Source organism: Cupressus sempervirens, chromosome 9 (assembly GCF_028749045.1).
Source record: "Cupressus sempervirens isolate cs-2001-9-10 chromosome 9, ASM2874904v1, whole genome shotgun sequence".
Lineage (NCBI taxonomy): Eukaryota > Viridiplantae > Streptophyta > Pinopsida > Cupressales > Cupressaceae > Cupressus > Cupressus sempervirens.
The window spans coordinates 389,694,512-389,716,133 of NC_143126.1; the positions used below are offsets into that span (position 1 = coordinate 389,694,512).

Below are 21,622 nucleotides of genomic sequence, written 5' to 3' on the forward strand. Positions count from 1 at the left end.
TTCATATGCATTTACATATAAATCCATTTTCCAAACCCAGTTACATGTAATCTTGTCCTTCGAACTTAATTGCATGATTCAATCAAGTCATGATTACATATAATCTAGTTTACATGTTAATGTTAAAATTATGTCAGATAAATTAAATTATATATATGAGATATATAAATAATTTATGGAAAAGATTAAATATGCATTTATTAACTTATGTTGAGAGAGAGAGAGAGAGAGAGAGAGAGAGAGAGAGAGAGATTATTATATAACCATTATAATACATTGAGAAAATATTATTTTTGATATAACAATAACTAATGTGAGTTAATATATTAACAAGGGACGTCTCTAAAAGAGACGTGCCTCTTTATATCACATATATATTCATTAGAATAGTAACTTGAAACAAACTAGACAAATCGTAAGTGTTATTACACGTTACAACAAAGACAAAATAATTCTACTTTAACATATGTAATTGCATCTGAAGAATTCAACTTTGGTAAGTCACACTTTAAACGCCAAAGTCGTCATTTGCACACATCGATATCCATCCCAACTTGCATTCTTGGCCATACCCACAAAAGTCCATCTTTGCCCACATGCAATCCCTCCTTGAGAGTCTGAATTTGGCCCTTTTTCATCCAAATACATATGCTTTTTGGTTCATTTTCAGCCATCATATGTGTTTCACAAGTATCTAATCCATACTTCAAACTCATCCCTCATGGATTCATCATTGTAACTCAAATCGCAAGGTCTTCATGGATCCAATCTTATTGAAAGATGTTTTCATCTTCATGTTACAACGAACTTTTCAAAATATGTGTGGGCATGCGTCAAGCACTTTGCTTGAAAAAAAGAAGATAAAAGTGTTGATGGAAAGTTGTTTTGAGTTTACATCTGAATGCCATCAAGAAAGTTTTCAAAGTGTTAAAGACTCTAGAATGTAAAGGAGAATGCACGACAACTCGAATGAGAAAAAGTTTGATCACATCAAATTTTCAAATGACATAGGCAATTCATCAAAGAGAGTTAAGGGCTATTAAAAGACACAACACCATGAATATCAAGATGAATGCAGTGACACAAAATACAGGAACTCCTAATCCTGTGATCATTCGATTTTGCATAATCAAGTACAAGGCCTTTGCCAACAATCTACATGATTGATTCATTCAAAATCAACAACCTCAACATTTTCTTCAAGTGTTTTTCATGCTTGTAGATTGGAGAGGATGTATTGAATGAAATTGTGTAATTATATGTAATTTGATTTACATGTCCTTATGACATGTAATCCAATAATTTCTCACCTAGTTTGACCGGGTCAAAGTTAGTTGAGTTGCTCCCAATTTTTTTCAACTCCTTTGCCTCTATAGGAGTGTCCTCTCATTGTAAAAATCATCTTTGGTTGTATGCAAGAAAAGCTCTGCCAAACTTGTGCAAGCATAACTTTGATTGTGTAATACGAATTTGGGAGAAAAGTGAATAAAAGAAACAATTAGATTTGAAGCTTTCACTGGAAGCAATTGTGATAGTGCAAATTGGAAGCTTTGATTGTAATTTGTGTCTATTGTCTTTTATTCATGTTACTATTGTGTGTTCAATAATAGAGCATAGTGAGTTAAGAAGCAATCAAAATCCAAGCTTTGACTATGAGCGATTGTGGTAATACATAGATAAGAAGCTTTGACTGTAACTTGTGTTACCATCTCAAATTCACGAAAAATAGTTAAAATTTCCCTTCTTCTGGAAGTCTTTGTACCCCAGTGGTACAGGGTTTTTATAGAATAGATTAAAACTAAAAATAAGTTATAGAATATAAATCATCTACTTCTAGAAGTCTGCCATGGTAGTGATTTTTCTTATAAATTAGACAAACAAGACTTAGAGCCAAACTAGTACGCTTTCAATCAGCCTTTGAGTTGGTGTTGATTTATCGGTATCGTTGTTTCCAACTACTAGATAGAAGTGTAGTTATAGGTTTCATTTTGCACATTATTCGCTCCATAGGTAAGTGGATTCTTTCCTAAGGAAAGAATATTGGTAACACCCCTTATGAATTTATCAACTTCTTGGTTACCTTGAGTTGATCCAAAGAACAGTGAGAAGAGAGAGCCTTCCCTTTAAGATGAAAGAGATTTTGTCTCACACACTATGGCTGGTCTACCTATTTTGTGACTGAATTTTACCCAAATTGTCTGTCAGCTACAAAATATCCATCCAACACTCTCTTTAAAGATGAAGAAAGAACAACACAATTTCATCTTTGACAGAAGTTTGTTTTTGAATAAGTAAAACAAGTTTTGAAAGGTGCCTGAAACCATGTACAAGTCTAAAGATTTTCAATGAGTGCATAAACAAAAGGTACAAGCAGCAAACACAAAACTGGTCACCCCCCAAATGAAAAAGCCTATCACCAGCCAAAAGAAAAGATCCAACAAGGAGGCAAGGTCAGATACATCACGATTTGCCCTTTGATTTAGAGCCTCCCTTGCATGATCAAAGATATTGTGGAGGAATACAAATACTTAGGAATTGATTTCCACAATAGAGTCAACTAAGAGACATGTAGAACTATACAGACACAAAGGAGCTCGAGAGCCTCTCTCTTGCTACAAAACAGGTGTAGACAAGCAGAGCTATGAGATTGGAATACTAAGAAAACTCTATTTGGCTTGCCGATAAATATAGTTGTGCTCTAGATGGTTGTGAGGTTTGGAGGAACAATCTTTCAAATCACCATTAGAAAGAATTCGAAAAAGTTATCACCAGTAGCCTTGAAGTCAAATCAATAGGTCCCTATGAGATTCTTCTAGCAGAAGTAGGTATGTTTATGATGGAGGCTTTTGGAGTAATTTGTTTGTTAGATTATCTAAATAAAGTCAAAAGTGTGGATAATCACATTTGACCCACAAGCAGGAATGTCCCAACAATAATGAAGAAATAAAAATATTTGGGATAAAAAGATTAAGGGCTTCCATGTGGACAGTCCAAATGGGACTAAAAAGGCCCATTATGTGAAAGACTTCAACCCGACTTGGGGCCATGACAAAAAAGTTTACTTGTGGGTGGCAATTACTGATAAGCCTTGATTGCTAGTGGCACAACTAAGAACTCGGTCTCATTACCCAAGGTGAATGGTTCCCAAAGAGGTTTGGGAAAAAAGGTTGTGCTCTTTTTGCAGCAAAAGGGGTTTGTATAAATTGAATGATAATTTATCTTTGAATGTGTTGCTTACCGAGATATATCGGCAGTCGATATGAGAAAGTCTTGAAGGAAGGTTGTCTAAACCAACTTTTCAAAGACAGAAAGAATCCCAAAACTGCCAGTTTTCTAATAAAGATTCACAACCGAAGAGCTGACATTATGAAGAATATGAAGATGATTTAGTATTGGATTATTGGTTCCTTATACAATTGGTCTCGTGGATGTCATCAAAATTCCTCCATTTATTCATTCACATTAACAAAAAAAAATGTGTTCATTTCTAGTACCAATAGATAAACTTATTGCTCGACACTTGCCCTTTGTAAACATAACAAAGATTAACTACGTCTGACAATCACTTATATGTTGATTTCATATTAAAATAATGTAATCAATGGATACATTCATGAACCAAATCAGATGTAGAAATCACCCTACCACATAACTCATAAACAGATATAGTCACATGACTTATACCAGTATTGGTCTAATAGATGTATTATATTTTTACGTTCTAACCAATTTTATGAAGGTAAGACATGATTGTCAAGCGCTTAATCACCAGCTGAAATTGCAGTAGCATCTGTGCAGATTGGGAATATAAGCATATTAACATATTCACGTGGAAGGCAATACCCGTCAGTATCAATGTACAAGGCAAGCACTTGAGATTTCTTTGGAATTATGAGGGTTCATTGGCCCAGGTCTTGTGCTAGCAGCATTTGCCAACCAGCATGCCATAGAGTTTCAAGGAAGCAATAATGCTTAAACACTAAAGAAGGCAAGAAAACAAAAGACCTGTGCTGCAATGATAGATGCAACATAATATCTACTTTAATTGAAGCAGGTAAATTAGCACAACTTTGAGCCTGGGTAGGAGAATACACGGACAGCATTTTCATAGCTGATCTGAGCCAGTTTTTCGTCTGATATTTCAAGAAGATTGGCCACATATTTTAGGACCTGCAAAAACATTATAAGACTTTCAGTGTTTACATTGGCAGTCACAATCACGAGCCACATTTACACTAAAATTTAGTGGCTAATCACCTTTCTAAAAAGCTAAATGGTATATGGAGGCTTCTTGTCCAAAAGAATTTCCAATGATTCAAAATATCTAATAGTATGTACAAGATCAAGGTCTCTATTAAAATCATCTAATCATTCAAATGATGTAGTATATCAAGATGGAGAATGAATTAAACAAACAATAAAAGGGTTAAACAAAGGACTGTTAAATTAAGAGGTAAATGTAAGACAATAAGGTAAAAGATGGCTAAGCTAGGGGGCTAAATGTCGAGACAAGATGATAATAAGGTAAATAAATTGTAATAATAAGCTAATACCAACATAATAAAGACCTAATCAACTTTTACTTATACAACTTTGACATGAAAACCTATCTGCTTGACTTTCTGTTTAATTTTCTCAAAGGAGAGATATAAATAATGACAGAGCGAGACAAAAATTAGAAATGATAAATTTCGGCTATAGAAGGTCTTGGACACTTTAGGCAAAAGTCTATTGAAAACGTGACTATGTACCTACAATAGATTTCTGGGTGGACAACAGTGAGGGTTTCCATCCATGTTTCTCTGTGGCAGCCTTTTTTTTGTACTAACATTGCAATCTATGTTTCTAATCATGGCATTCACACTATATGATCACTCTACTCCAATGTAAATCCATATGATTGATGTGTTTTGTCACTCTTTGTGCACAGAATTTTATGACCAATATTATATTTGCATAGTGTTTCAGAATCACTTTATAAATTACCCCAAATTTCAATTATTACTTGGGACACAATCTCATCATTTACCACAATGAAAATTGAGATCAAAACACAGTTCTGTACTTACATCTATTAAACCATACACAAGCCAGGCCTCTAGGTGGGAGAAGAAAGTGGTTGTCCATACACTAAGGAAAGATTGTCCTTAAAGATCATATTAAATCAATAGGACAGAGATCAATATTAGTGAGACTATTTAAAAGAAGATAAAGATAGGACACAGACACTCTGATCTCAAGGGATGCTAAATTTAATAAGAAAAAATGACAAATCAGCACCTTGCTTGAATTTAGAAAAAACATTGGAAAGCAATCACATCATGGACACTCAATTGAAAGTAAAAGTATTGTTAGGATTACTGCAGGGATATTCTGTGAAGTGGTTTCATCAGTTACCTATTGTGAAGATGACATTGTGAATGCTGAAAAGCAAATTTGATTGGGAACTCAAACAAATTCGATTGAGAATTTGGTAAAAAATAACAAGTTGGCCAAGCTCAAACAAGAATATTATGAAATCATTGAAAATAACAATGAATATAATCCAAATGTTGGAGTAACTTAGCAGTGACAACCTCAAAAAACAGGACTTTATAATTGAACTCAAAAAAACCTTAAAAGAAAGTTCAACAAAACTACCAACATCCAACTGTTACCATACTCACTATTATAATAGGAAATTTTAAGCAGCAGAGTAAATAAAAATCTGGAAATTGACAGAGACAACAAGAATAAACACGCTATCTGAAATGTTTGGTAACTTATCAAGAGACCAAAAACAAGGCAGAGGTGCAAGGAAAAACACAGACATTGGACCAGCCTTTACATGAACAGTCTCACAATTTAAAGCACAATTCATAAGAGGGAATGACGCTAGAGAAGGAAGGCTCCCAAAGAGGTACCAGAAATTAGTAGAACATGGTGTTGTTTTTTCCATTCATCACTAACCGTCTCTGGACTCGCTATCATCATGCAAGTATGGGTGAACTATATCTGACTTCCTTTTAACTCCTTTTAGTCCGGGAATGTATCGCCTTCTTCAAGGCAAGGCTTTTAACTCCTTTTAGTCCGGGAATGTATCACCTTCAAGGCAAGGCTTCTTATTAATTCCTTTGTTCCTTTCTCCCACAAAAAACTCTCGATGATAATCATTTTTGTGGGCTGTTCTATAAAGAGGGAAAAGGATCCCAGTCCATCACAATAAAAAGATCAAAGACAGACCCTTAACAGAAAAACAGGAGAGAGGAAAAGCCACCACAATAAAAGACACCCACTGATTGCAGAACAACATGAGACCAGACAGCACAATAAAAAGCAGCACAAAGATAATGTCATATCCCCACAACTGAATCATAATCATGAAATTACTCACAAATGGCTGGTATTCGAAGGAAATTAATTATGACAAGGAAGCGGTATTATTACTGAGTGGTGTATAACAGATATTGGGGAATATAACCCCATGGACAAGGCACATGGGGAGGAAAAAAAATTTCACTATATTAAGGAATTTAACCCCAACACGTCACGAGGAAAAAAGGTATCTAGGCGCGGCAATTAAGTGGAAGGCCAAAATGCTTATAGCCCAGCTTAGAACTATTTCTGACCAACTGAGATGCGAGATGGGTAAATGGAAAGTGCCAAAAGAGAAATGGGAAGATAGGACCTGCCTATTCTGTGACATGGGGGCAATTGAGACAAAACATCACTTTGTCATGGACTGCCCAGCATACAGCGACATCAGATCTGGGTATTCAGAGATGTTAGAAAACAGCAGTATGGGCCACCTCTTCGAAGAAAAGAAGCTAAATAAGACTACAAACTTGATCATCAAAATACACTGAAGAAGAGAAAAATTAGTCAAAGGATTACAGCTGGATTAGGCTAGTTGTTAGCAGGTGGGTTCCATAGGTTGCTTTGGCCCCGTGGATGTTATTAAAATCCTTCATTCATTCCCATCCAAAACATATGAGATATTTATATAGATACAGAATTTGGTCAATAGAGCATTGATCAATAAAAAAGGAATGTAGTGTTCCCTTTTTGGGACATTAGAAATATTAAAGGCATATTATAGTTAATATTAAAATTGACTTGGAGAGTGTGGGTTCAAAATATAAAAGGTCAATTTAATATTACGAAGTGGGTAAAAAGGACAAGGAGGGATAAGATGAAAGCCAAGGAGGGCAGTTGAAGAGTGACAACTACAAGGATAAAAGGAGATGAGACTCTTTCATTTGGGCATGTCTGATTTATTATTCAAATTTCAGTTCCTCTCTTGGGAGAGTAATAGGAAAGCTTCAGCGTTCAGCCAATGTGAGAACGTAGCCCCTCATGCTGGCAGATAGTGGACGCAAACCCATTGGCCAGGAAGACATCAATTCAGGTGTTTCATATGCGCTTACAAGTTCTTATTCTAGTATTCCAATCTGACTGTTACATTGTATTTAAGATTGGATTTGTTAGTGCTAGTTATTGTATTGTTGTTGTATAAAGTAATAACATATTTTAAGGAATTATAAAAGTTTGCCAATTTTATATTACTGGTTTGTAACGCATTGTCGTATGCTTGAATCTTGAATATTATTTTGGAAAGAACGAGTTATTATCTTGTGGAGAATCTTCTAGATTTATTGTTGTATCGTATTACATTTGCCTATGTTTGAGTTTTGAATATTATATTCAAGAAGAAGTTGGATATATATATCTGTTGGGACTTCTACTGGTTTCGATTGTGTTTTGAAATACATTTGCAATGTTCAGTCCTGAATATACAGAAAAGGGAATTGAGTAAATATCTAGTTTGGGATATTTTTGTGATATCAGAGCTATCGAACCTTCCATCCTGTTGGGAAGAAGCAAGTTTTCCTCAAAGATTATCTTGAAACTGGATTCTGAAGCGTATGCATCAAGCGCAGTGAGTGACCATCACCAGTATTACTGCGTGAAGTAATTGCAGAGATACAATATCAAAAGATCATAGTCCTTTCTCTAAAGGATTTGGTAAAAGGTTTGGAAATTTATTTACACATTACCATGAGTTGAGTCGATGATAGTTGTGGGCCTTAATGTTTTAGATCCATAACTGAAATTAGAAGTGACACACTGAATCAGTATAGAAGTTATGAGTTTCGAAGAGGAAGGTTTTTAGATTGAATCTTGGTACACGAGTATCAATACTGGCTAACAAAGATGCACGGCATGTGAAGACATATGAAGTTGCTCTAAAAGATAAGGACTTTACGATGGGTCCTTGGACACAAAGCAATATAGATAATGGCGATGGTATTCTAATCCCTGTTCCATGTGGCCTTGGGATCTCAAAATTCAAGTGCAGAGATGGGAACTCAAAATCACAGTTAAGGTTGGCTCTCAATTATGAGTATTCTACAATGCCTACATTGAAAGATGATGACTGTCAATGTATAGAATCCACAAATTAATAGTATCAAACATTACAAATGAATTGGAATAAGGTAAGCAAATACCCGTGTATACTGGAAGCGTCTGGAGATCACATGTTTCAAGCAAGTCGTAGGTGGTATTGAAAGCATTAGACGACAGTAAGGAGGAAGTTGGGTATAAGGCAATCCTGTCGAGAGTGGAGAAAGTGAGTTAATGGCAGAGGCAATAGGCAAGATGGTGGTAGGTGTAAGGGAGGCCTGATTCTGTATTGGTGTCTGGTCTTATACCCACATTCATGTAAGTGCCAAGCACGCAGCAGGAACAACAGGTAGCAGTTTGGGTTTCACAGCCAGGCAGAAGGTTTGAATGCCACTGTGTGACTATAGCTTTTCCATGGCAGGGAGCATTTGCTGGAGATAGGAAGCGCCAAAACTCAGTCAAGAGGTAGCCATATCCTTCTTCACAGCAAACGCTAGGGATTCTTTGATGGTGTAACTACACGGACCTCCATTCACCTAAACTACGGTTACCTGCAACGTGGATCAACAACACATATCAGAGAGCCATTCAGGTTATTCAACATATTTCTCATTGCCATATAAGACACAGCTACTGTGATTATTGTTATGCAACCTTATCAGTGACTGGAAATGTATGCATTTGGAATTCGTATAGATCTCCATTATTCAGCGTTTGCATTTGGAATTAATACATATTTCCATTATATTCAGAATATGCATTTGGAATTACTATTTATTTCCATTGTACTTGAAATCTGCAATTGGAATTAGAAATCAAAGCTGAGCATTTGTATTAAGTTATAATAACAGAATCGTAGAAATCTCGTAGTGTCTCAAATCTCATAAAAAGAGACATTACATACCATGCTGGACTAAGGAGTCCCTTGGGCCCAAAAAGGAAAGAAGGTTTCCTTTGGGCCTAAAAGGATGCACTTTCTGAGCAACTTGTTGCATGCTTCTTATATCCCTTACCCTGATAAACAAGTACCTTGGAATGTTCAAACATTGGACGTGAGTTAGAAATGATAGAAGTGAGGAAAATGGTGTACCCTGCCTCATTTGTATGGCAAGGGCAATATGAGGCCAAGCGGAATGGTACATCCACCCTTGGGCCTAGGGTTGGAGGTCTCTCAAGGATCTCATTAAATCAATATACCTTACCATCTCCTTGGTTATGAGATCTTAAATCTGATTTAAGGATCATACTAATCTGATATTTATATATTTATTTCTAATGCATGTAAATGTCTACTTATAAATCATGATTTTAGTATTTTCCTAATCTGTTTGTAGGAATTCTCACTAAATTACAAAGGTACTTCTGAATAAATAATTAGTTATGGAACTTGAAAAGCCTTTAAAATATGATGTATTAGTCATGATTTAAGAATGTAATTGCTGGAGAAGCTGAAAGAAGAAGTGAAATAAAGAGAAGGTTGTATTTGTGAGATTTATGACAATTTTTTGTGTAAATTTCAAGAAATCTGACTGTTGGTAGTTTTGTAATTTGGAGAATTACATGTGGTAAAAGAACATCTTTCCTACCATCCTCTAAGAGGTAGTTGATGCAAATTAGTCAAATAGCTCAAAGAACATTGGAGAGAGAGAAAAAGAAATTCACCACCACCATGAATGATCAAATGAACAATAAGTCAAGGACCTTCATGGAACAAGCAACCCAAACCACCCAAGCCTTTGTAGAACTCAAGAACTCCTTCAAGTCATACAAAATATGAGTAATAATGGGAGGGATACGGACTCTAACCACCATAAAAATAATAATAATGGACATTCTAGAGTACCAAATCCTATACCATCAAGGCCCCCTTTATACCAAGGGAGGAACTTAGGAAATAAGGCGAGACAAACAATCCTCCTATAAATGATATTGATGAGTTATTGACGCATATTCCAAAATTCACCCCGAACTTAGAAGAAAATCTCCTTTGGAGACTATTGTGATGTTAGGATGAGAGTCACCTCAAATACGAAAACGAAGACACAAGAAGATAAAGACCTAAAGGAAAGAATTAGCGATGTAAACCTTCCCAACTTTGAAAGGCCGAGGAGAACCCCGACACAATGATGGGTGCGAATATTAAAAACCCATCTCTCATTAAGTCCCATGACAGAAGAAAATGCCATCAAATTTGTAGTACTACATCTAAAAGGGGCAGCCTATGAGTGGTGGCATCATACGTTATCACCCAAGGCCACCAACATATAAGAACCTATGACGTGTTCATGCAAAAAACTCATAAAAAGGTGTAGTCGAGCACACCCACAATGGCACTTCAAACAATTAACAAAAATCAAGCACCACAACTCAATCAAGAAGGGGTAGTAGAAGAATTCACTACTGAATTTGAAAGACTGGCAGTCATGGTGCTAGAACTATCTCAAGAAAGGCTCTCTTACCAATTCATAGAGGGTCTGAAGGAATCAATCAAAAGCATGGTGAGTGCCTTGGATCCGACAAACATAATTGAGGCAATCCAAAAAGCATTGAAATTTGATACACCAATGGGAAATCCAAACAATTGGCATCAAGCACATTGTCCACGCAATTCCATAAAGAAGATGAACCCTTCTGTGAGAGGGATGGGTGGAAAAGGATTGTTTTTGTCTAAGAATGATCAAGATGAACTAAGAAAGGTTTGCACTTTGATTGCGAGAAGAAATGGGAACAAGGACACTTATATGGACAAGAGAAAAAAAATATGCTTTTAATGCAAATATACTTAGAGGTGGGGGCACGGATGCAAATGGAAGGATGAGAGGAAGGATAGAGCATGTGTGGAGAAGAATTGGGGAAAGGACATATATGCAAAGGAATGTTCAAGCACTCCAAATCAAACTAATACCCAAAAGTGGGGAAGAAAGTCCAATATGGACAAGAGAAAAAAACTATGCTTTTAATGCAAATATACTTAGAGGTGGGGGCACGGATGCAAATGGAAGGATGAGAGGAAGGATAGAGCATGTGTGGAGAAGAATTGGGGAAAGGACATATATGCAAAGGAATGTTCAAGCACTCCAAATCAAACTAATACCCAAAAGTGGGGAAGAAAGTCCAAGCAAAAGGAGAAGCATGAGGATGACGATGAAGAAAGTGGAACTTTGGCATACATTTCCAAGGCATACAAATCCAATCCCTTTATAATTTGAGGTGTTATAAAAGGGAAGAATGTGTCATGTCCCCTTTTCAAATAATTAAAAATAATAATGTTTGCTAAGGTAGGCAGGCCCAAAAAGGCGAAGTTTCAGCAAAAGGGGATAATCTTTGGAAGCGAATGGACTAATAAATAAAAATTATTATTAAAATATGTTTTATTAACCCCTCTTGGACGTGAGTTAGGGTTATGCCCTCTTTTAAGGAGTTTGGAGGCATTCTGGGCTCATTCCAGAACTTGATTTTTGCTCATTTCTTTGTTATTCTTCAGAGGCTGCCAAACCTGTGGAGAAGGAGACCCAAGAACGAGAGTTTGTAGGTTTCCAGGGAGACCCAAGAACGGGAGTTTGCAGGTTTCCAGGAAGGCTAAGGATGGGAGTTTGAAGCCATTCCATGCGCATGCTCATGCAGAGTTTGCCTTTGTGCTGAACAGTGCAGATTTGTGAGTTTTCGGGTGTATTTTTTGTAAGAGTTTGGTGTTTCCGGTTGAGTATTTCATATCAGTTTGGGTTGCTGCTGTATATCAAACTTTTAAATGTTAAAATAGAGCTGAAAATATGTATTTGGATATGATTATACTTCTGTGATAGATTATTAAGTTTTTGTGGTGATTCCGGGCTATTTTGTGCTATTTTCGGGAGTCCGATGAGCATTGTTTTTGTCCTCCGTTTGGGCGCTATTGTGTGCATGTTATACAAATCTGGAAATGTCATTTTATAGGCTGTTATGCTGCTCAAATTTCTGTAAAAATGTCCACTTTCAGATTTATTAATAATAGGTGAAGCTGTGAAGTTTTTGGCACTATTTCTGGCATACCCGATTTGGGGTTTCTTGAGAAATTTGGTGGATCTTTGTGGTATTAGTTGTTTGATTTTGAAAATCTTATTAGAGGTGTGAAATATCATATAAAATCAGTAAAGGGACATTTCAGTGGTATCAGAGCTATGATCTTGCCAGCCTGAGGGTTTGTAAAAGTTTGCATGTCAGTTTTGACAACTACCCAGATCTTGCATGTCAGTTTTGACAACTACCCAGTGGATCTTGCATGTCATAATTTATGGTTGCATGTTGCTTCTAATCAGTTGCATGTCAAAATCTATGGTTGCATGCTACTTCTAATCAATTGCATGTTAGTTCTTGGTGTTTGAAGAAGTTATAACCTATTGAGGTTACACTCTACTTTATCCAGAATGGACAAGTATAGTACAGAGTCTCAGAGCACACGATCTTGGACAATTGATATCCAGAGTCAAAACAGTAGAAAGGATGGTTATTTAGACATTCGAGATAAACTTAAGAAAATAAGCCATGACATGTCTGAACAGTTGGTTGAGCACCACCGTATAGTGAATGACATGTTGTCCGACCCAGCTAAGGTGGATAAGTTGACTAGATTTCTATTTGGCAGATTTTCTCACAGGGCAAATGACACAATTACCAAGAACTTGCATGAGGAGTTTGAGAAACTAGCTTATAGCCAGGCTGAGGTCTCAGATTCTACTCCGCCACTGGAGGTAGTGAGAAAGGATATTACGCAGATTCATAGTAATGGTCAACTTGATACTCAAATTGAGACAATTGTATACAGCTCATCAAAGGGTGATGTCACAGGTATTCAGGATGGTATAGTTACAACAAGTAGTGACTACGGCGTAGTGGGTTCAAATGATGATTATGAGGATGTTGTTGTGCATGATGGTGAGATACCTGGTAGAGATGAGCAGACATTGAGCATTCATTACTTTGCTGAGAAAGAGTACCAGGCACAGTTAGATGCTTCGTCACATGAGGTTGAGGCAGGTAGTACTTCACATGATTTGTCCAGCCAGCTGAAAGTGAACAAAGACAGTATTGTGACTTCATTATCTCATCATGACAGGTATGTGGAGTTAGTTGGTATTGGTCATATTACTCAGGTGAGGAGTTTTCTTGAGTTACCAGCTGATTCTAGTTTACAGTTATTGACTCGAGATTGTTATATTGGCATTTGGGATTTAGTTGATTGGAAATCTTTAACACTTTTTGGTAGCAGTGTTTGTTTGGGTGCTATCATGGATTTGATTAGCAGATTGCACGGTGTTGTCTTTTCTTGTGCCTAATATGGGAAGATCTGAACAGGATACAATAAAAGGAATTATGAATCACTGCTTTGTAAAAGTGAATCTGATAGTCATAATATATCTTGCAATGTGGATACATGGTATCTCTTCTCGATTGATGAGACGCATCCTCTCCATTGTCCTTCTTCATTAAATACTGATTACTTAACAATCACTATTCTTACTGACTAATCCACATGTTGTGTTTAAAGATGTTTGTCATTGCAAACTTAATCAACTTGTTTGTATTGAGACTTAACCATATGTCTTAAAGCATTTTCATGATTCTATTAAAGGATCTTTGACTAAGTGACATGATTCAATGGTATTGATATCGATCGATTTCCATATTTTTGCCTTATTTTGATTGTCTTGTATAATCGATGGTAATTACTTATGCTAAATCTTGCTTCAATAATATTAACTGATTTTAATTTCCCCTCTTCCCAAGATGATCACTCAGATATTGAGATTTTCCTATTATCCATCTTTGTAGGCGAATCCAGAGGATAGGATATGTTATTCCTAGCATGGGAAGACTTTACATGTTAGATATTGGCATTTGGATGGCTTATTTACTGAGAAAATAATATTATTTTTTATAAAGTTTCTTTATGTTAAAAATAACAATTTCCATTAAGGTGACTTTTGTTGTCTTGCATTTTGTCATCACAAAATAGAGGCAACACTACGGAGCTTTTCCTATTAAGTTTTGCATTTGTCTAAGATAATTCCTTATTTGGTTGGCAAAGATTGATCAATCAATCGTTCCCGATTTATATAATGGATCCTTTTACTAAAGGCTTTCGTCAAATCCTTTTCGTTTTTTCAATTTGTTAGCCTAAGCTTGATTTTTGAGGCCTTCAAAGTCTTTTTTGTGTCTTTAAGTGTTTGTTTGGATTGTTTTTAACTTTTTGTTTCCTCCAATCTCTTTCTTTTGATCATAGCTTCGATTCGAGATATCTCGAAGCTTAATCAAAGTTGTTAGTGAAAAGATACATAGGTTTAAGTTTGCAAAAAGTGGAGTTTACAACTTCAACTGTATATTTAAAAAATTGACCTTATATTCTAATGTTGAGTTGCACTTTTGAAAACTATAATGTAAAATCACTTTATGTTATGTTTAAGTTACTTTTTGACTTAAATTTATAACTTATGTGATTATAGTGCACTTTATGATATCTTTTGATGTTGAGTTACTTTTTAATTTATCACTTAACTGACTATCACTTTATAGTCTAATTTGATTTTGAGATTTACTCATAGTTACACTGCCTTGCGAGACAGGGGGGCGATAGGACGAGGGGACAAGTTTCCGAGACAAGGGGCACAGAGGGGCCTTGATTTGGGGATGGCGGGAGGATGATGGTAGGGGACGTGGGGGTGGCGGGGGGAGCAGGGGTGTATATACTATACATATGGTACTTAAATTGCTACTTATGAAAATATGTACTACAATTATATAATATAACTTGATATAATCATATAAAGATGTAAAAAACAGTAAACTTAAACAATAAAAAATTAAAATTGAACATTGCATTGTAGTTTTGAATTGGAACATCATGATTCATGATCAAATGACAAACAAACAATGAACATTGACATCAAACATCAGCAAATATTAGTCTATATATCAATCTTCAAATCAATAGTATGAGTATTTAGAGTCTACTATCTAAAAGTAATCAATGATCATATGAGTCATGACATAAAGATGATTACAATAAATGTCATGTGCCATGAATCATGATATCAAAGTAAGTATATAATATTATAATGCAAACAAAAACTACAAGCGTCCCTGCCCCCACAATAAAGGAGACCCCGTCACGTCCCCTTGCACCCACACAGGAGATATCCTGCCATCTCGGAGACGTCTCGTCGTCTCCAACAGAGGTGGCGCTCTAAGTGATGCCGCTCGAAACGCCAAGACGTTGTCCCCCCATCCTGGGGACATCCCCGTCTCCGAGACGGACAAGTTTTTTTTTTTTTTTTTTTTGGGGGCGAGGGCGGACGCGTGGTGTTATACTGGTCATTTATTTTAATGTTTCAACTTAAAACCTTTAAGTGAAAAAATATCACTTTTTGAACATATTTACACATAATATTTAAATAATAAAGTAAAAATGTCTTTGAACCCTTTAAGTGAGATTCAATTAAGTGAATCAATTAGACATGTGCTAAATAAAAAACTTAAGTGATGCAAGTCATTTACATGTTATTTGTTGTTCTTTTGTAGCTTCTATCGGATAAATTCTATGACACTATTGAAAATATATACCTTATATATTGATATATATCTAAATTCTATTAGGAGAAATTAATATAATATAAATATATAGTTTACATAATCAATTTTTTATTTTTTGTGGGTAAGAGGCCAAAGCCAAGATTGATTGTTATTATTTGTTGTGATTAATTATTATTATTTGTTAAATTCGAGCAGATTTAAACCCAAGACATCCCACATAAGAGGCTCACAATTTACCGTTGTGTTGTAAGCTCTTGCCAATAGTTTACAAAATCACTTATTATTATATTAGTCTCACAATAATGAATAGACATGTCCCATGGAGGGACAAGTCTCTCCTTACCTTATTCTCAATATAAATGCAAGATAGATTGTTGCATCTGAAAAACAAATACTTGATCAAGCAGTGCAATTACATTTGCAACATACACTCACAAAACTAACATGGTATCAGAACAAGTGACAATCCTCATTAAATATTTAAATCTGAAACATATGAGATATTCAAGTAAATGTTGATCGCTGCAAAGATTGTGGAGTCATATCTCAACTTGCTTTAAATGAGACATCGGATCTAGTGCTGCGTAGAAGTATATCCTGAAGACAATCATGCTTAAGGAAGGTCATTTCAAAGGAAGCAGGTAGATAGTATAAGGAAATACCACGTTACAAAGTAAGTGGGTATAATACAATGCAGCTGAGTCTATGTCAGAAACCAGATCACAAATCATAGAGAGTTTGGGCAACAAACCGTACTTTGCACACACAAAAAACGCAAGTACGAAACACATTACCACCCAAGGAAGAAGGTGATGGGGATGCCATCTAAGAAGGAAGTGGAAAGTTAACTTTCATAAACAGCCAGGACATAGCGCCAGCCATCAAGAAGACCAAATTTGCACTTTGAGAAATGTTTACGAGGGGTTATTTTCCATTCTTGTGGAAATAAAGAGTACTATAAACAAGGTGTATGGAACGAATTTCATTCAAATATATATATTGAAATGATAACATGGGTAGCCATTACAACAGTGAACGTCCAACATATATTTTACCTTTACTAGCACTCGCTAACTGAATGACACTCAGCACCAAAATTGGACAAGCCGCCACTCGCTAATTTGTTTTCTTCAGAATCTTACAGTTTTGAATACTGATATGTTGCAGATTCAATCTTCAATGTCTATCGATCTGATTTGCTGCAGAACTTTATATATGTATGCACTGTTATGTCAGAGATAATGAAATGCTTTCAATCACTAAACTGTTATTGTTATCCAGATCTTGCTTCGTATTTGTTGATTTTGATACTTGCAAAAATGAATTCATTTAATAAACAATCTATAATAAGGTACATGGGTGGGCCTGTGTCTATTAGAGACGTGATCATTCACCATTATATATTAACATTTAGTTAGCATGAACAACTGCTAATACTGATCGGTTTAAATTGCACTGAATCATTATTATGTATAACTCACGCATAATACTTGCATAATCAATAATATTGAGATGCCAAATATGGATTGGCAATTCCAGTCAAGCTGATAATCATATGAGATAAACAATGATCCGCATCTACAGCCATGCCTATTATCATATGAAGTACACTCGAACTTTCCACAATGAAATATATATATAAGTGTGTTGTCCGGTTATAAAATTGTTTAAATTTTATAGGCCATGGTTAATTTTTGAAACTTACCTGATTTTAAGCCTTAAATTGGTCATTTTATCCCCGAATCTTTGTGAGTTTTTGAATCTTTATGTCTCCGGCTCGTTCTCAGCTCCGCATAGCACTTGAAATTTTTAAAATCCGGCTTCTGAGCTCCAACTTATCACAGGTTAATGGAGAGACTCAAAATACGTGTTCTCAGTCTATCATTAACCATTAACCTCTCAAAAGGTTAATGATAACGTCCAAAAACACGTTTTTCTTAACCTCTCAAAAGGTTAATGATAACGTCCAAAAACACGTTTTTCTTAACCTCTTAAAAGGTTAATGATAGCCTCCAAAAACATGTTTTTCTTAACCTTTTCAAAACGGGATATAGTTTCACAAACTGTGATGATCGAAGGATATGCCCAATTTGGGGAATTCTGGGAATCTTTCTATTTGTTTTACCAAATGCAGAAGACTAGCATTCAGCCAGATCAAGTAATGTTTGCAGGAATACTATGTGCGTGTAGTTTTCTGCCAAATCCTGAACAGGGAAAATAAGTACATGCCCTTCTTATGAAACGAAGGTATGGCTCTGACGCTGTAGTTGAAAATACCCTCATTGACACATACGCCAAATGTCAGGATATTGACAATGCTCGTAAAGAGGTGAAATGTCTTTTCAAGGTTGTGTTTCTTTTAATGCCTTGATTGTTGGTTACACTCGCAATGGCTTGGGCCAGGAAGCCTTGGAATTGTATATCCAAATGCAAGAGACGGGAATAGAACCAATACAGTTTACATTTGCCGGTGTTCTAAGTGCATGTGGAGGCACGAGATGCCATAATCAACGAGCATATCAAGGGCGAGCGCTGGCAAGAATCAATTGAAGTGTTTCACCATATGCAATTGAAGCCACGCAAATTTACAATTGCATCAGTTCTCAAGGCTTGCGCTCATCTAGAAACTCTGCAAGGAGGAAAAGACACCCATGATTATGTAATAAGAGTCAGACTTGAATTAGATACCTTCATAGCGGATTCTCTTCTAGCAATGTATACGAAATGTGGATGTTTGAATAAAGTTCAACGGCACATGTTTGACAAAATGTCTAAAAGAGCTGTGGTTACGTGGAACGCCATGATTGTGGGACACCAAGTGGAATTGGCAAAGTTGTTTTTCGAGCGATGCAAATCAAATGAAGAGAAATTGCTCCTATTATGGGCTTCTGCAGCAGGCTTAGGCACAATTGGAGATCTAAACAAAGATGGGTCATTCCATGATCTTCTTGAAGAGATAAAAATAATTTTGAAAGGAGACAAGTCATTAGGAGAAAAGTTCAATGGCAATTTGTTGAAAATTGCAGCCTGTTGGAGGAGAAATTTCTAAAGCACCATGCCTCAAGTATCTAAAGATTTTTAAGGCACTCGCCACTATGGTCAGCAGTGACATAGATGCAGTGGTGGCAGCAGCTACACTGGCTGTGACCACCCACTTGGCAGCAGACAGTTCCAGCTCCTCCTCAAAGACAAGCCCTGTTTCCACTAACACCCGAGCCCGTGGTCGTATGGAGTCAATTTCAGAGAGCTCTTTCTCCTTTGGCAGTAGGAGACATTTGGATAGAGAAGGCAGCCCAAGGGCCTTGGTGCCTTCCTCTTACATGGATAGAAAGCAACTTGCCAATCAACAGCCCAAGGACTCCATGACTCTGGTGCCTCTTCCTTTAAGAAAAGATTTTAAAACCTTTGATTCTGGCTTAGCGCATTGGGACAGGCAGATAGTTTCATATAGGTTCCATTCATTTGATGAGAGAGGGGTCGAACATATCATCCAGATCTTCAAATGGTAAAACAAGAGAAAGGGAGAAAGAGAGCAATAGGCATAGGGAGTCAAGATTGTAGTATCACTATTTAGATTGCAATCAGTGCATGAGCAATGGATGTTGTGAAAGATTATTTCTTTGTCCATATTCAATATGTCCAACTTGGCAATAATCATGAAGAAGAGTCTTATCAAGTAACACAACAAGTCAATGATTCGACCATCTGAAGTCATGTTCCAAGCTATACATTTCAATTAGTGGTCATTGTTATTTGAGGTTAATTTTCTTGAGGTTAATTAACCTTCCCAGAATCACGTATTTTGGAGGTGGTTTTTAACCACGAAGAGGTAGTTATTAACCTTTGTGTCTATATAAGGACTCCTTTTGGCTTTGTAAGGGGACTTTTTGGTTTTAAAAATAAGGGAACACTATGCTGAAATTTTGATTGAGGGATAAATTTTGGAAAGTATGTACACTTTTTATCTCTGAAATTGAAAAATCTCTATTGCTTTCTTGGTGCAAGGAAATGAAATGAGATGTGCTTTGGGTTTCTTATTTTAAAATCAAAATTGTTATATGCAGTAGTAGACATTCTCGGTGCTATGCAAGTGTTTATGAATGATAATGAATGTACTTGGTAATACTGGTTGCCTTAAGGCGTAGTTCTTGATCACCGTTGTTATCAATCTTGTTTACCGAAGAAGGTTGTGAGGGCGTGTGGTGCATTCGTCCTGAACGACTTTCTCCTCATCTTCAAAGTTTTAGATTCTTTATTTGAAAATCCTTTTCAAAATCCATATCATACGAGGGAGCTGCCCCTCTAAACGCAGAGGAAGGCCGCATACCAAGGGCCTATCCAATTGTTGTGAACGGTTTGCCACACACTCCGTTGGGCAAATTCTACTGTGACAAATCTGTTTACCAACAAAGTGCATCAGTTGTTTTCAGATCAATATTAGAATAACATCGAACTTATGTATAGATATATATATATATATATATATATATATATACATATCACTATGCAAGTCATATTGATATGTATATATGCATATAGTTCAGATTTGTTACTCATATTGATTGCCTCACCCATAGTCGATAAGGCTTTTACTAGGCAGGCAATGCATGCCGGATTTCTCTCACGCTCCTTCCATCAATATTTTTTCACTTTTTTGACGTGAGAGATTTGAACCAAAATGTCTTCCACTTTCGCAAGCTTTTTTATTACCTCTCAGCTCCCATATACACAGCCAAGGATGAGTTAGGTGAATTGTAAACCTGTGGGGCAATGATATTTATTTTTGTTCATGTTTTAATGTTTTTATATGCTATTTACTATCGTTCATATATTAAAGTTTTATCATAGATATATATGAGTTCAGTTAATTGTTTGTAGGAGATAAAAATTAATATTATTTATAGTTAAAAATATAATAAGATAAAGAAATATTTTAATATATGTAAGATAAAAAATAAATAATTAAAATTATTTTCAAGATTAAGAAATAAAATCTATTATATAACATTTTTTCATACTGTGTAATATTTGATTATATACTTACAAAATAATAGAAACTATATGCACTCATCAAAAAATAAAACAACTCTTCTTTTAACACGCACATATTATTTTAAAAAAGTTTTAACTTTTTAAAATGAAAGAAAGTGTAAATTAATAAAAATAGTTATATATGTTGTTCTAAAGATAGATAAGTTAGAGAATAAAAATTTAATACAGTATATTTAGTTGATTGATTTAAATTATTTTTGTTAATTATATATTTATAACTGAGAGATGTAGTCACACAAAGTGCAATTATTGTAAGATATGGACAAAAAAGATTTGTTAAAATGATTCCATAGTCTTTAGGCAATTCCTTGTTTACAAATTCAATGGTATTTTAAAGTTTTTCAATATCTATTTCACTTATGTTGCCTACTTTTTTAAGAAATTTGTTGTAGTTGTGACTCCAGTAAAACTAATGTAAGCCTATGAAAGTGGGCGGAAAAATGGAAAAACAGAGCAAGAGAATCGTGAGAGTTATTCCATAACCAAGTTAATATAGGAAGATCGTGACAATCCCAGTTTACTATTATACATACAATTATATTATTTAAATGTTATTTATTAATTTTAAAATATTTTCTTACAAATGATACATTTAAAAAGACTAAAAGATAAGTTTTTT

The 21,622-nt window shown here is 35.5% G+C and overlaps 1 protein-coding gene across 4 annotated transcripts in view; it reads right to left on the minus strand.

Moving 5' to 3' along the window:
- Positions 1-3,689: 3,689 nt before the first annotated feature.
- Positions 3,690-21,622, minus strand: part of LOC149538900 (TatD related DNase) — a 121,814-nt gene continuing 103,881 nt past the window's right edge. For all 4 annotated transcript variants that reach the window (XM_089800292.1, XM_089800295.1, XM_089800294.1 and 1 more), the window contains one exon: positions 3,690-4,170. In XM_089800292.1, coding sequence (XP_089656418.1) covers positions 4,060-4,170 — 111 coding nt within the window. In that variant the 3' untranslated portion in view covers positions 3,690-4,059. The remainder of the gene's footprint in view (positions 4,171-21,622) is intronic.